At 35.0% G+C, this 16,930-nt stretch overlaps 4 protein-coding genes across 4 annotated transcripts; 3 read left to right on the top strand and 1 right to left on the bottom strand.

The window, feature by feature from the left end:
- Positions 1–543: 543 nt before the first annotated feature.
- LOC25488894 (pentatricopeptide repeat-containing protein At3g16610) lies at positions 544–3,233 on the top strand. Its single transcript, XM_013604049.3, has one exon. The coding sequence runs from the start codon at positions 642–644 to the stop codon at positions 3,054–3,056; it is 2,415 nt and encodes an 804-aa protein (XP_013459503.1). The 5' UTR covers positions 544–641; the 3' UTR covers positions 3,057–3,233.
- A 2,072-nt stretch (positions 3,234–5,305) lies between these two features.
- LOC25488893 (probable strigolactone esterase DAD2) lies at positions 5,306–6,979 on the top strand. The gene is made up of 2 exons (XM_013604048.3): positions 5,306–5,757; positions 6,337–6,979. Exons 1-2 carry the CDS (start codon positions 5,375–5,377, stop codon positions 6,761–6,763), a joined length of 810 nt encoding a protein of 269 aa, XP_013459502.1. The 5' UTR covers positions 5,306–5,374; the 3' UTR covers positions 6,764–6,979.
- Positions 6,980–8,572: 1,593 nt separating this feature from the next.
- Positions 8,573–11,024, top strand: LOC25488892 (transcription factor MYB35). The gene is made up of 3 exons (XM_013604047.3): positions 8,573–8,705; positions 8,790–8,930; positions 9,869–11,024. Exons 2-3 carry the CDS (start codon positions 8,795–8,797, stop codon positions 10,627–10,629), a joined length of 897 nt encoding a protein of 298 aa, XP_013459501.1. The 5' UTR covers positions 8,573–8,705; positions 8,790–8,794; the 3' UTR covers positions 10,630–11,024.
- A 593-nt stretch (positions 11,025–11,617) lies between these two features.
- Positions 11,618–15,539, bottom strand: LOC25488891 (pentatricopeptide repeat-containing protein At1g74750). The gene is made up of 2 exons (XM_013604046.3): positions 15,385–15,539; positions 11,618–14,522 (listed from the first exon to the last, which is right to left on the bottom strand). The coding sequence occupies exons 1-2, from the start codon at positions 15,388–15,390 to the stop codon at positions 11,817–11,819; spliced, it is 2,712 nt and encodes a 903-aa protein (XP_013459500.1). The 5' UTR covers positions 15,391–15,539; the 3' UTR covers positions 11,618–11,816.
- Between the last annotated feature and the right edge of the window lie 1,391 nt (positions 15,540–16,930).

Here is a 16,930-nt window from a genome sequence, read left to right as displayed (position 1 = left end):
AGATTTCCCACACCCTAGCAAACCAAATGACCTGAATAATTGAGGGGCACACCTTGGAGATACCACCACTGAATTGATAAATTGATAAAAAAAAATGTCGTTAAAAGACACTCTTTAGAAGAAAGTGTTCCCATCATTAATGTTGCAATATACCCTACCAACGAGTAGGTGAGGTTTAACATGGGAAAGCTACTTTTTTCCTATCATGGGAAAGTTAGTTTTTGACCATTAGATCAAACCAAGAAGACATTCTTATCATACTTCCTCATCGCTAGATTTTCTTCTTTTGTCTTCAACCTCACAACCATCAATCAAGACGGTTATTATTCCTAAGGACCAAAAGCATATTTGCAGGGACCAAAAACATATTTTAGCTTTGGGAATAATAACCGTCTTGGTTGATGGTTCTGAGGTTGAAGACAAAAGAAGAAAATTTAGTGATGAGGGAGTATGATAAAGATGTGTTCTTGGTTTGTTCTAATGGTCAAAAACTAACTTTTCATGGTGGGAAAAAAAGTAGATTTCCCATGCTAAACCTCACCTAACGACTGAGTTTTGAAACAGAAACATACGATGCTACATAGGCATTAGGGAGAGACAGAAGCAAACAAACAACAAAGTTGAGTGACAAATATTGTTCCATGATATTCCATTCCCATCATCTTCTCAACAAACTCAAATTCAAATTCAAATTCAAAAAACACTTTTCTTTTTCATTCTCTTCTTCTTCTTCTTCTTCATCTTCAAACCTTCTTCATCTCTGCACTCATTCCCAAACCCTTTCACAAACAAACCAACTTCACGCTTTCTCCATTCTCAATGCTTTCCTCCCTCACAGTGTCTCCATCTCCGCCTCTCTCATTCTTAAATACGCCTCCTTTCGACACCCCGAAACTTCACTCATCCTCTTCCAAAACACTCTTCCATTTTCCAAAACTGCTTTCTTGTGGAACACGCTTATTCGTGCTTATTCCATTGCTGGTTTTTTTGATGGGTTTGGTGTTTATAACACCATGGTTCGTTCTGGTGTTAAACCTGATGATCATACTTACCCTTTTGTTTTAAAGGCTTGTTCTGATTATTTAAAGTTTGATAAGGGTAGGGAGGTTCATGGTGTTGTGTTTAAGGTTGGTTTTGATAAGGATGTTTTTGTTGGAAATACGCTTTTGATGTTTTATGGTAATTGTGGTTTTTTTGTTGATGCGATGAACGTGTTTGATGAAATGTTTGAGAGGGATAAGGTGTCGTGGAATACTGTTATTGGTTTGTGTTCTGATCGGGGTTTTCACGAGGAGTCGCTTTGTTTTTTTAAGGAAATGGTTGTGGCTGCGCCGGTAGTTAGACCGGATTTGGTTACTGTTGTTAGTGTGTTGCCGGTTTGTGCGGATAGTGAGAATGTCGTCATGGCGAGAATTGTGCATGGTTATGTTTTTAAGGTTGGTTTGTCGGGTCATGTAAAGGTTGGAAATGCGTTGGTTGATGTTTATGGGAAATGTGGGAGTGAGGAGGCTTGCAAGAAAGTTTTTGATGAAATGGATGAGAGAAATGAGGTTTCTTGGAATGCTGTTATTACTGGTTTTTCTTTTAGAGGGCTTTCTATGGATGCTTTGGATGCGTTTAGGTCGATGATTAATACAGGAATGAGACCAAACCCAGTCACAATTTCGAGTATGCTACCTGTATTAGGAGAGTTAGGACTTTTTAAGTTAGGAATGGAAGTACATGGATATAGTTTAAGGATGGGTATCGAGTCTGATATTTTTATTGGTAACTCATTGATAGATATGTATGCGAAATCGGGATCGTCGCGTGTAGCGTCTACTATATTTAACAAAATGGGAGATAGAAACATTGTGTCATGGAATTCTATGGTTGCAAATTTTGCTCAGAACAGACACCATTTTGCAGCGGTAGAATTATTGAGACAAATGCAAGCTCATGGAGAAAACCCCAACAATGTGACTTTCACAAATGTTCTTCCAGCATGTGCAAGATTAGGTTTCCTGAATGTTGGAAAAGAAATTCACGCCAGGATAATTCAAACTGGATGCGCCACTGATTTGTTTCTGTCCAATGCTCTGACAGACATGTATTCAAAATGTGGACATTTAAGCCTTGCGCGAAATGTTTTCAATGTCTCTATCAAGGATAAAGTTTCCTACAATATACTAATTATAGGCTATTCTCAAACAACTAACAGCTCAGAGTCTCTAAATTTGTTTTCAGAAATGAGACTTTCCGGTATGACGCCTGACATTGTTTCGTTCATCGGTATCATATCCGCTTGTGCACATCTGTCTTCCATAAAACAAGGTAAGGAGATTCATGGACATCTGGTAAGAAAGCTTTTCCATACTCATCTTTTTGCAGCAAATTCCCTTCTGGATTTGTATACCAAGTGTGGTCGAATAGATCTTGCAACTAAAGTCTTCGACCGTATTCAACACAAAGATGTAGCCTCATGGAATACCATGATTTTAGGGTATGGTATGCGTGGTGAATTCGAAACTGCAATCAACCTCTTTGAAGCAATGAAGGAAGATGGTGGTGTGGAATACGATTCAGTTTCATATATTGCAGTTTTATCGGCATGTAGTCATGGAGGACTAATCGAGAAAGGGAATAAATATTTTAAGCAAATGCAAGATTATAATATTGAGCCAACACATACGCACTATGCTTGTATGGTTGATCTTCTTGGAAGAGCAGGCCAAATTGAAGAAGCTGCAAACCTTATTAGAGGCTTATCTTTTGAACCTGATGCTAATATATGGGGTGCACTACTTGGAGCTTGCAGGATATATGGGAATGTGGAATTGGGTCATTGGGCGGCCGAGCATTTGTTTAAATTGAAACCTGACCATTGTGGATACTATATACTGCTTTCAAATATGTATGCTGAGGCTGGAAGATGGGATGAGGCAAATATGGTAAGGGAATTGATGAAATCAAGGGGAGCTAAGAAAAATCCTGGTTGTAGTTGGGTTCAAATTGGAGACCAAGTGCATGGTTTTCTAGTTGGTGAGAAAATAGAAAGCTTAGATACTGGATTTTGATTACATTCCTTGGGATATGTAATTGTTGATTTTCTGAAAATTTGTGTATATCAAATTTATTTATCAATCTGTTATGTTACAAGTAGATAATTCTCATTCTATCACTGAGTTTCTCTACCCTCTTCCAATGATGTTATGGTTTTATCTTCCTATTTTCATTTCTGCATTTCCTTTATCTCACCCATCTTTGAATCATTTTTATGTTTGTAAATTGTAATTACTTCTAGTTTTGAAAAGTTGATAACTATGTTTTATTGTTGACATTCAACATCACAGTGACTGATTTGTTTGTTGGTGTTGGTTGAAAATATACACGTTGAAAGAAAAAGTCTAATAGAAGCTTAAAATGTTTCCGACTGATGCATCTTGATACATGTTGAAGAAATCCCGAATTGTTTAGAAATGTAAAGGAAGAGGGAGACTAAGACCATATATATATAAGTTGTATTGTAGTTCTCCATTACAAGATGCATCGGTCGGAAACACTTTAAGCTTGTACCAGACTATTTCTTCTTATATCTTGTCTTAGAGTGTCGTGAGATGTAATTAGACATTTTTTGGAGGGTGTAGTTTCCTTTTAATTTTATATATTAGCCTTTTAGTGGGGAAGAAATAGAAGTGACATATACCTCCATGACTTTTAATGTCACTAAGACGAGGAATTCTAATATGATCACGACCAAATAAATAGTGTTTGGACACACACATAAAGAAGTATTTTTTAATAATAAAAAGGAAATTGATAAAAAAAAAAGATTGAATATTTTGATAATAATCTCTTTATGTGTGTGCCCCCAAACACTATTTATTTGGTCCTGCGACCATAGAAAAATAGCTCAACAAAGACACATCCTCAACATCGTGAAACAAAAGTTAAGTTAATTAACCCAATTTATGTTTTACAATAGAGTTAAATACCCCAATTTAAATTAACAACTCACAGCATTAGAACAAAAATAATTAACAACTCCCAAAAACATAATATTTAATTTCTCAAAGAAGGCCGGCACAAATAGATATATCAGGGTTCTTGAATGTGTCAACTTCCTTACCTCATTAAAAGTACAAATTTGTTTTTTTAGACACATATAGTTTCTTATTAAATTGTTTCTAGAACAAATTAACAAACAATATTCCACTCAATGATTCATGCTGTGAAGAAAGATAATGCAGAATATACTAAGTTTTCATTTTTTTTGCTGAAAGAAAGAGTTATTCTCTTACTAATATATATAAAAATCAATAGTCAAAGTATCATTATTTATTTTTGAATTTCATGAAGGCTACACAATAAGCTAATTAAACTGCATTTGACAGATGACATTCTAACCATTCCAATCCCCTCTCTACAATATAAAATAAATTAGGTGAATATACTTTCAACAAAAAATGGAGCACTTACACTAACAGATTTCTAACTAACGTGGTCCTGTGTTGGTTACAAAATCCTCATTGTAGTATTAGTATATGGGTCATTTTCTAACCAACTGAACCATTCTTATTACAAACAATAAGCCACTTTTGAACTATACATAGAAATCAACAACATTAACCAAGTTTTTTTTATCTCTGCTAAGTGAGGTCGGTTATATGAATCAAATTACGTCAATGTTCTATCATAAACCATATTTTGGTTCAACTCATTAATACAAAATATTTTCTAGGCTTAAATATTGCACTCGTCCCTGCAAATATGACCCGTTTAAGTTTTCGTCCCTGTAAAAATAAAAATTGTTTTTGGTCCCTGCAAATTTTTTTGTTTTTGAAGGGACTATTTTCAAAAACAAAAAATTTTGCAGGGACCTTTTTAAAAAACAAAATATTTTGCAGGGCCCAAAAACTACAAAATGGGTTCAATCAGCGTACGCCACGTAGGCATTTTGGTGACTTGTCATGACTTAAATGGGCCCAGGGGCATTTTTAAACGACAAATTTTTTTGCGGGGACTGATTTCTGAATTTTTATTTTACAAGGACCAAAACTTAAACGGGCCATATTTGCAGGGACAAGTGCAATATTTAAGCCTATTTTCTAATAGTTTCTCTGATAGTTTTTCTAGGTCTTCATCTACCTTTAGGGATCTGACTAATCTTTCATCTGATCTACTCTCCTTACTACATAATCTAAACGTCTTCTCTCATTATATCTAAATCACTCGATTTTCCACCGTCTTTTATATTATCGGTCATTTATAATCTTATCCCAAGGACTATAAATAGATATCAAGTAGCATAAACAAAATCACTCTAACTATATGTAGTTATCTCACATTATCCCTGAAGTTCAATTGTCTTACTCTCCTTGAACCATTTACAAGCATGGTGACACCAAAAAAGAGCCTCTCAACATCTTTAAATGCAAGAACCATAGGCTCAGGACCCGAAACAATAGTTTTATGTCATGGTTTTGGAACAGACCAGTCTACATGGAATAAAATTGTTCCTCTTTTAGCTGAAAATTACAGTCTAGTTCTGTTTGATTGGCCATTTTCTGGAGCTATTACAGATAAAAGCCTTTATAATCATGCAAAATATAATTCCTATGAACCTTATGCTGATGAGTTAATCACTCTTATGGATGAGTTGGACCTCAAATGTATCACTTTTGTTGGACACTCTATGGCTGCTATGATAGGTTGCATTGCCTCCATTAAAAAGCCTGAGCTTTTTAAGAGGATTGTTCTTCTTTGTGCATCCCCAAGGTACTATCATCTTTATGAAAATACTAACAATAACACAATATTTGAATTCTATTGTTAAAAACACTTGATTATTTGGTGAAATCTCATATTGCGTATTTGGTGAAACACTAACACAAACACGAATATCAAATATGACACTGACATAAACATGTTGATACTGGTAAAAATTTGAAAAAATGAATTAATTGAACGTAATCACATGTATCAACGACACGTGTTGGACACCAGACACGCTTTCCATCAGAAGTGTCGGTGCTACAGAGATTTGGATAAATGTTTGAAAGTAATTTAAAGTAACTTTTTAATTATGTTATTGGTGCGAAATCTCCACCAATTTTTGTCAATATCTAATGTCTATCTAGAAAAGTCACTAACCATCTTTAAAGTGGTCTCTCCTCACAACTATGTTTTTCTATCCACAACACATAAAGAAGTGCACCTCTTTTTGTCCTAGCCTAGTCCAATTCAATAAATCACTATTTTTTTTCCTAGCCTAGGCCAATTCAAACATTTCATGGCACAATATCGATGGAAAATAATATAGTCTTGTATTAACATCCCATAATTATTCATACATAGGTATATAAATACAGATGACTATGAAGGAGGCTTTGAGAGATCAGATATTGAGAACTTAATATCAACCATAGAGTCTCAATACGAAAGCTGGGTTTCAGCATACGGTCCTATTGCAGTGGATCCAAATGATGCTGACTCTGTTGACAAATTTCAAAAATGCTTGAAAAGAATGGGTGGTGAAGTTGCAATTACCTTAGCCAAAACTGTGTTTTTCAGTGACTATAGAGATATGGTTGAAAAGGTAGTGATCCCTTGCACAATCATTCAGTCAAGTAATGATGTGGCAGTTCCAATAAGCATAGGGCATTACTTGGATGAAAACATTAAAGGAGTGTCTACTTTGGAGTTTATAGACATGACTGGCCATTGCCCTCAGTTAACTGCACACCTGAGGTTGGTTGAGGTGCTGAAGGGTATTGTGGGTTAGCCTTGATTAGTGTTTCAGGGACACTGGTTAGCATTTTTTTTTGTTTAAATAAGTCGGGCTTGTCATCTAGATTTATCTTCCCTTTTGTCAAGAGCTCAATTCTCAAGTATGTGTGATTGGACAAAACTAAAATAGTTTGTAATAAATCTATCTCTATATATGGAAATGTATTTGATGGTATTATGTTATAGTCTGTGAAAAATCAATTGTAAAGTGTGAAGTTCTAGTTTTACCGTTGATTTGAAAATATTTCAACCCAACAATTGAACTTGATGGAGCAATCTATGATATAAGTTTGATTATTAAGTTTTTAGTTGATAGGTTTAAAATAACAAACACGTAGTCCTAAATCGAATAAATGGGCGAAAGGGAATATTACTTGAGATTGATACATCGTTTTTTCCACGTTGCCAATAAGCAGTCCTTGGTGCCTGATATGCCACCCCAAGCAGCATGATACTTAGTCTTGTAGATTGAGTTGTGTAGAGTAGATAGTCATTGTTTAGTAGCAGTTAGTATTTCTATAATCAAAGGGTCTACGAAAATGAATGAGTTTGTTGGCCGTTATTCATCCCATCCAATCCATGTACGATAACTTGTAACTTTAAGTAGATGTGACTTTTAGATTATCAATCCCTTTAGTTGCTTTTTCTTTCTTAGACTCGATATTGAAGAGTCGTTACCATATTAGGGTTGTATGTCGTTCTTTATTAATCTAATCAGATTATAAACTAGTCTTTTCATTTGCTGAAACTGACTGGAGAAGTAAAAAAAAATTCCTTAAGTACTCTCGGATATGTATGGTCTCATTGTTTTAGTCTTTAGTCATCTTTTGATCATAAGTAGATGATATGGCATGCTGAGGTGATATCTCATACTCCCTCCGTCCCAAATTGTATGACGTTTTGACCATTTCACACATATTAAGAAATGTAATTAATATTGTGTGGGGAAGAGAAATTATGAGTTGTTTTACAAAATTATCCTTAATAAATGGTATGGAAAAGATAAATGAAATAATTGAAAGAAGAGAGAGTAATTAATAGTTAAAGATATAATAGGAAAAGTAACATTGATATTGTAAAGCGACATATAATTTGGGATAATTTTTTTTTCCAAAGCGACATACAATTTGAGACGGAGGGAGTATGTGATTTTGCTTCCATGTGGCACTGATTTGCCATGATATCGTCAGCCACATGACACCAAAATCTCATACCATGTGCCATGTCATCTATCTTGGATGAAAAGATGACATTAGAGACTAAGACGATAAGAATCTTGAATTATAGGATAGAATCTTTAAAAAAAAAAAAATCAATGGACTACAGATGTATCTCATATTTTCAAAGATGTCACTAATTAGTTAGAGTTTTTCTAACCTGTGCAAGATTGCACAGTTTAAGGATTAATAAATACACTATTTTTAAGACGATAGGAGAGATAAAACAAGTGGGATATTAGTAGGAGAGAGAAAAAAAAAGTTTTTAAGAAAAAGATTATTTAACTCCATCATTAATAAAAATTAGAAAAACCAAATAAAATAATGTATTTATTAACCCTTAAGCTGTGCAATCTTGCACATGTTAGAAAAACCCAGTTAGTTATTGACTTTATTGTTTAATTAATGTAAAAAGTGGTCATGATATTTCGCACTGGTGTGAACAATAAGATATTAACTTAAATTGAATCTAATTTTAACCAAATATTTTACCGGATTCAAACCTGATCTCAAATTTATTATGGTACAAGGTGAGTATTGTTGTGTTAGAAAGTGTGTTACATTTATTTATATATCTCGTATGACACCATTTATTGTGAATGGTGAGAATCATCATGCAAATTATGTTGAATTTGTAACAACATCACATGCTTTTCTTGCTTCCATACTTGTCATACCTTTAAACTCATCTTCTTTTACCTAGCAAAGACCATTTTCAGAGTGTGACATCTCTCTCTGTCCATTTTATTTTTCTTATGCATTTTGAAAATCCCTTGATTTCCATTTAATCTTTTGTATTGGCAGAAAACATGGTGAGGTCTTCAAGTTGTGAAAAAAATAGTGTCATCAAAAGAAGTGTATGGATTGCAGAAGAAGATGCAAAGACACCTTCATTTGTCTCAGAGCATGGATCTGTTAATTTGACTTCTGTCCCTAAAAAAACAGGTTAGAGACTTGTTTCTTTTTCAATAAAATATTTACTATATGTTAAAATGAGAAATTGTTATCTTTTCTATCTTATGGTTTCATTGTTATTCTCATTTCTCATATTCTTTTTTCTTAGTAATTTTTTATCTCACACAAATAAGTTTCATCTCATTCTTGAATGTATGTTTGATTCTAAAGGAGAGAATGTCACAGTTGATTTTACCTTTCTGTACAACCAAATTTAGTACAAATATAGATGTTTGGTTACTTTCAAGGCAAAATGATTTTGATTGCATTAGGTTGAAAAGTTTACATTAAGACTTTTGCTTCAATTTTAACATAATCAACTATGAAGCACGGACTCTACACAGACACCAAACACGACACTGACGTGGACACGTTGACACTGTTAATGTCATAAATATAAACATTGATGCATGTCTGACACTGAGATACAGGGCCGTTCCAATAAAATTGGAGGCTCGGCTCTAATATTAAAAATGACCCCTAATAAAAAATATTAATGATAATTTAAACAATCACAAATTAACAATAAGCATTATTTTGATTTTAATTTGTTTTGTTGATAGATGTGTGGGTTTCAGCTAATTTTTTTTTTTTTTGAAGGTGGGTTTGGCCGAACTTGTCCATCTACTCTTTATTTTTATCAAATAATAAGTGTTTGATTTGAACCTAAATAACAAAAGAAAATATTACCCTACATCCCAACAATTATACTCATACCCCTACTAATAATTGAGGCCCCCATAAATTGGAGGTTGGCTCTGCAGAGTTCTTTGCGCTTGCCCAAGAACAGCGCTGCTGAGAGACGCCTAATCCAAGAAGTGTTTTTGGTTCATTGATAATCAATTTTACAAAATTGAAGTTTATTCAAAATGACACAGTAAAGTTGATGAATACATGGATTGAATTTGATAAGAATATGTTTTTAACAGGTGTTAAAAGGTATGGAAAAAGTTGCAGGCTTAGGTGGAGTAACTCCATGTCTGATCCAAAGCATGATGATAAGTTCACATCCCAAGAAGAAGATCTAATTGTTAAGCTTCATGCAGCCATAGGTAGTAGGTGGTCTATCATAGCTCAACAACTACCTGGGAGAACAGACAATGATGTTAAGAACAATTGGAACACAAAGCTGAAAAAGAAGCTGTCTCAAATGGGGATAGACCCTGTTACTCACAAGCCTTTCTCTAAACTAATTGTTGATTATGGAAATATAGGTGGTGCTAATTGTCATATTAATCAAGACTTTAGGAATCAAAGATTGATCAGAAACACAAATGACCTATCAAAGCAATTGCCACCCAAAATGGAAACAGTTATGAATCTTTGTCAGTTCCAAACCAGTAATAATAATAACCCAACATCAATGTTTGTGGAAGCATTCTTGTCGTCGTCGTCGTCAACACCATTACCTACCTTATCTCCTTGTTCCTCCACTTCAACACAAGAAACAAACTTTTCTGCACCATTTAGTTGGAATGACTTTCTTCTACAAGATGCTTTTTCACAAGATGCACCTACTAATAACCTGCAAGAACAACAAATTTTAGGTGGATTGTTATCAAAGAAAGAGGTCGTGTCACACCAAGTCTCATCATCCTCGGACATTTCATTCGTAGAGACCATACTCGATCAAGAAAATGAGATGTTTCTAAGCTTTCCCGAACTTTTGGAGGAACCATCCAATTACTAATCAGTTCAAAATTTCGCAATATTTTTCCAATAAGGCAGAGAGTATCATTTCACCAGCTGCCAATGACAGTAATTAACGATCAAGCTTTGTTTGTTAGCTTATGTTCGAAGTTCTTAATCCTTGAACCATGTATATCATGTCCGTGTGTTTTAATAATTATTCTTGTTACAAAAAAAAAAATCATTCTTGAATTTGTTCATAGGTGACATACTGATTTTTTGAAAAGACTGACACTCCCTTTAACAACCAATCCATCGAATCATCAATTCTCGGCAAAGACTTCAGACGCATCTTTTAGTCAATATACGCAATTGTCTCGAATTTCATTATATTTTTTCGATAACTTCAAGTCTATTCATTTGCCGACATCAATAAACGTTGCTAAATAGGAGTATCTAGTGATAAGTTTTTCCATCACCATAACTTTGTTGTCATCAAAATCATAGACTTCATCACTATTCTAGTTCCACAACACCCACATGAAACAGGTTATTAGAGTACAAATGTTAATAACTGGAGACATAAAGTCAACCTGTACCGAGTCAACAAGAGGGAGTGGCAACACAAGATAACAAAATAAAATAATAAGTTCCCTCAAAAAAAAAAATATAATAAGTAGGGGTTTGCATCACCACTGAAGAGCTTAAACTATAAAAGCTTTGTTTTCTTTTTTCTTACTTTTTCTTTAGCTTTAGCTTTGTAACCAAAAAAAAAAACAAAAGCTGCAACTATAAAAGACTTATAAATATAATAAAATTATAAAGTTGCAAAATAATATAATAACAGTTTTTGTCCTTTATATAAATTTTAAAAAATAAAATAATTCCTGTGACCCTTTAACATTCCGTTACATGGCATGAAATTGAATAAACTCAATCAAGTAATGATATAATCATATTAGTAATATACAATAGTAGCTGTAATCTAATTGATATGTCTCAAATCACAATTTGTTTACATTTTGGCAACAAAACAAAGCACCAACATGTTGAAAAAATGAAACTGAGAGAAACATTAAACAAATGCGAGTGAACATTAACATGAATCAATAATATTACCAGTCCAAAAATCCATAAACTTGGCAGAGTAATAGCTTAAATAACTGCGCACTGTGACATATTAAAGAGTAAAATGCTAGAATGTCAATCCAACACAGCAAAATTGGGGTGTAATAAGATAGAAAGCAACTAGAGTAAATGCATTCGCTCCACGTAAGAGTGGTGCAACCATTCACTAAGAGGCTCCCCACAACCCACAAAACAACCTGAATTCCCATTTTCTGTGAAAAAAGGAAAACTAAATAGACGCAACAGTTCATGTACCGACTGTCTCACAAGAGAAGAACCTGTGACCCTGCTCCTTCTGCCCCATCCAGTCACAATATCTATCCGGTTAGGGCTAACACCAGATACCAGCATCTCTTTGCGAAACCAAGCAAGTGTCCTAGACAATGCAGTTACGGCTGTTCCATCAGACATGACATGAAGATTTATTAGCCAGTAACAGCGGCTTTTCTCCTTCACAGCATCTGGATATACATTTCTTTGTGCAGCCACCTCCCAAACCGAACCAGCTTCCTCTTTGAGCCCGGACTTGTGAAGAAAATCCACCACTGCATCTACAAGTCCTCGTTTGCCCTCTCTATCCTCTGAATGCATCAGGTCCAAAAATTTGCTTGCGTGATCCCTCACATTCTGACCGTCGGGCCCTGCTGCCGGCATTGACTGTAAAAATACATGAGCAGGATGGCCACTGACTTTCATCAGCTCACAACAAAATCCCATATCATACTGTGATTGTGCGTCTGTACAGCAGCTGAGAAGCAAAGTGTAAGTCTGCAAAGAAGGACTTAGGCCAAGTGCTACCATGCTTTGGAGAAGATTATACGCATCTGGCAATCGATGCACCCTAAGAAATGCACTGAGGAGAGAATTGCAAGTTGGTACATTTGGAAGCAAACCTGCACTGAGCATTGCCCCGTACCATTCCCAAGCCTTCTCAACATTACCAGCCTTTCCCCATAGGTCTACCAGAAGACCATAAACAGGTTCGTCTGGAACCCAATTCCTCTGCTTCATCTCAACAAAGACTGCTTCTGCTTCCTCAAGATACCCACAGTGACCAAGCACCTCCATTACAATGCTATATGTAACTTTGTCAGGTCTAAATCCAGCATTCTGCATGTCACGATATAGTTTCAATGCTGCCTCATAATTCCTTGCTTTAGCTTGCAAAGCAATCATGATATTGTAGGTGACAATATTAGGAACACAACCTTGATCAACCATTTCACCAAATAGTCTGTCAGCAGCAGCTAAATTACCAGATTTTCCCAAACAGTTGATCATCACACTGTAAGTAAACGTGTCAGGAGACAGGCCAACTTGTTGCATTCTTTCATACATGGACATGGCCACATCAAGATATCCAGCCTTTGCATGGATATCGATGAGCGTGCAGTAAGTGACACGATCAGGCTCACATCGCTTCTCCTGCATTTGATTGAAGACATTTAGTGCTTCCTTTAGGTAGTTTGCGCGGCCATAGCTGTGAATCAGGCGATTATATGTTACAACATTAGGCTGACATCCATCCTTGACCATCTGTTCCAACAAATTGTTTATGGCACCAAACTCCCTTGCACGCCCCAAGATACCAACCATGGTGGTGTAAGTATGCCCATCATGCCGGAAGCTCGGTTGTCGCTTTAACCAGTAAAAGAAGCTTAGAGCAACAGAGTGGTCTTCAAGTTGCTTTAGGACTTGGTTGCCTTGATATGCATCTATAAAAAAATTCAGATTATAAAGAGCCTCTTCTGTAGCAGGACCCCACTTTAACTGTTGCAGTATATCTTTAACAACTTCCACACCGCGGCGATTTGTCTTCGCATAATGTGCTTTTGATGAAGTAGTTCCAGTTGATGTTTTCAGATCCCTGGGGTATCTATTGAAGCTTTCCTTGAACGACCCCAACATCTGCGAGTTTGAAGTTTGCATGTTGCTATCAAATTTAGTGACAAATCGATTTGCATGAGTTCTTGTCCTCTGTGGCAAGGGTCTGCTGTCATAATTATTGAAAGGAATACTGGGAGCCACCTCTGACTTCCCGGTCCCTGAAGAAGCAGCATGCTGAAAGCCTTTACCTATCTTTGATTTATCACCTCTCCCCTTTGAACCATGATAACTACTAGTATTGTTTGATGGACCTCGCTCAGTAGAAACAGGTGGTCTGGGATGAACACTAATAAAGTCTTCCTTTCTAATTTTTTTTACATTGGAAGATCTTATGTTGGCTATAGGTTCAACCATACAATTTTTAGAGTAGCTTAGGATTCCCATCCCGTCTGATAAAGGAAGCTTACTATTAACTAAATCAGAAATGAAATTGACGGCTGCAATACCGGCCCTATAAATCTGCTCACCATCAAGAGGTGAAGACTCTGTAACATGATTCTGACTATCATCAGCCACACAAGCATATGCTACGGAGTTTGATTTACTTGAAGGAAGTGAAGTAGACCTGACTTGTTGTACACTGCCAGATTTATCAACACTCTCGACCTTGTGAGAACTTGTTCCACTTGCCGGGGTTTCTGAAACTGAGGCTCCTTCTACTCGAGATGTAGCGTTGGCTACTATAGAGGTTGGCTTCTGGGCAAGTGTGCTGGCTACTATAGAGTTTGGCTTCTGTGCAAGTGTTTTGGCTACTATAGAGGTTGGCTTCTGTGCAAGTAAATCTTGATCCCTTTTCCTCTGTTGTCTTATTGACGCACATGTTTCGTCCTCGTTGCACGTGCAGGAATTAGCATCTGGTGCATTACATCGTGTACCACCAAGAAAAAAGCTCCTAGCACTACTAGAAAAGGTACTGATCGGCTTTGACCGTAACATATTCTGCAAATAAAGTTCAATATTACAAAACAATTAAATTATAGAAAAATGAAATGAAATAGGCAGCATTAGCTGAAAGATGACAATTTTCTGAGGAACTTTCTCCACTTCAAAAACAACATATCAACCTCTATAGCATTGACACTTCTGATCGAAGGAGTGTTCAGTGTCCAAAACATGTCCACCTACAGAAATGGACACGACACGACAACGACACATATGATTACATTTTGATTATGTCATTTTCTCAAATCATTATCGATTTCTATGTGTGAGTGTCATGTCCTGTCCTGTCCCGTTCGTGCTTCATGTATAACAACAACTACCGTGAAACATAAATGTAAGAACCATGTTAAAGCTAACATCATTTGAGGCTATCATCAGCTATAAAACACCAATGACATAAGAGAAACTCTAGACATGTAAAACATTATAATAATCATCAACAACAACAACAACAACAACAACAAAAAAAAAACAAAAAAAAAAAAAACTCAGAACATTGAATCCAACAGAAAAAGAATAAAATGTTGATGCAATCAATAACATTAATCTCTCAAAAAAACTCAATCAAATGATACAAAATTAAAAACCCTTTTTTAATAAATAACTAAAAACAAAAAAAATATCATTTTTTTTTTCCTTCTCATCCTAAATAAAATAGAGACTGCTAACAGAACAGGGTTATCATCAAAGGGATCAGAATTCTCATCACAAATAAAATGAATCAAATTTATTTATTTATTTTCAATAAATGAGTAATCTTTATAAACAAGAGTGCAAAACAACAACACAAGGTATAAGAAAAAGAGAAACCTAAATAATAATAATGTGGATAGTGAAGTGAAGAAAGGTAGAAAGAAACCTGCATGGTTCATAGAAGAGGAAGTGATGATCGGGAAAGAGGTGGCGGCTGTGTTAAAGAGTGTTGTGTTGTGTCAAAAGAGCGATGAGACTTTTTCCAAATGTTTTGGGACAAAAACAATATATCATCAGCTAACCCTCGCTTACACACGCACACACTCTCTCTCCTTTTTTATTTTTTTAATTGTCATTTTTATTATTATTTATTTATGCTTTTATTACATGATGCGTGTCATCGACTTGGGCCGCAAGTTTTTCCTTTTTGCCCTTGCCCCAACGTATTGTTGTTTGGTTCCACGGAAACTAGAAAGTACGGTGGAAAGACTAGTAGTAATAAATTTTATAGTTCTGAGAGAAAATATTTTCGAAACATATAAAAAAAAATATATATGTTGGAAGTATAGCGGTCAAAACGGGCTACACAATCCGTTTAGGGTCGGCTCTAACAAGCTTTGAGTTTTATCAGGATGGACTATAAAGTCCAGTTATAATACGGGCTTGAAAAATATTACGCGGGTCGAGTACTAAACAGCCAGACCCGTATTAAAAATTATTTTTTTTTTAATAAAAAAGTACTATAAAATATTTCTATAAATTTCTTATAAATAATATTTTTAATAAGTTTAATTAATGCCTAGCACAAAATAGATTATAAACATTTTCATACAAACGTCGCAAACTAAAACGGCAAGAAAAGCATTTTTAAATAAATTATGTACGTTATGGTTATATATATTTTTATATTTGATATTTAAAATTAGACTAAAATATGGTTTTAGTACATGCAAATATACCTCATTTTGGTTTTAGTCCCTGTAAAAAAAAAGTTGTTTTTGGTCGCTGGAAAATATTTTGCAGGGACCTTTTTAAAAATCAAAATATTTTGTATGGACTATTTTTCCACAAAATGGGTTCAATCATCATGTGCCACGTGTACAAATCATCACAAAAGTGGGGTAAGGGGCTAAAACTAAAACGAGACATATTTGCATGGACCAAAAACTATAAAAAGAAAATTACCGGGACTAAAACCAAAACGAAGCATATTTGCAGGGACCAAAACCATATTTTAGCCTTAAAATTATAATTAATGAAACGAGTAAATATAATTTTATATTACTTTTATATTTGTGTGTTAATGCATTTAATTTTCACTTTTATTTTCTACTTTAATAATCAACTAAGTAAAAAATTATTTAAAAAATATATATAACATATAGGATTTTTTTTGTTATGCGGGCTAAAGGGCTACCCGCTCCCCATGCGGACTAGTCCTAACGGGTACCGGGCTAAAATGCGCTATAAAAATCCAGACTCAAAATTTAAGGCACAAGCCCTACAATTAATCGGGTTTAACGGGCCAACCCATACAGGGTAACCCGTTTTGACAGCTCTAATTGGAAGAGGTTATCACTCTTCAATTGATTACAATTATTTCGAATAATTAATCTTTTCAATTGTCCAAGACTAAATGTGAAAATAAGTCGGATCAATCGATAGAAGCATAAGATCTAACCTATATAAGAAAACCACACCAATTTTTTTAA

The sequence above is a fragment of the Medicago truncatula genome, chromosome 3 (assembly GCF_003473485.1).
Source record: "Medicago truncatula cultivar Jemalong A17 chromosome 3, MtrunA17r5.0-ANR, whole genome shotgun sequence".
In the NCBI taxonomy this organism is placed as follows: domain Eukaryota; kingdom Viridiplantae; phylum Streptophyta; class Magnoliopsida; order Fabales; family Fabaceae; genus Medicago; species Medicago truncatula.
This window is presented reverse-complemented; position numbering and strand designations above follow the sequence as displayed.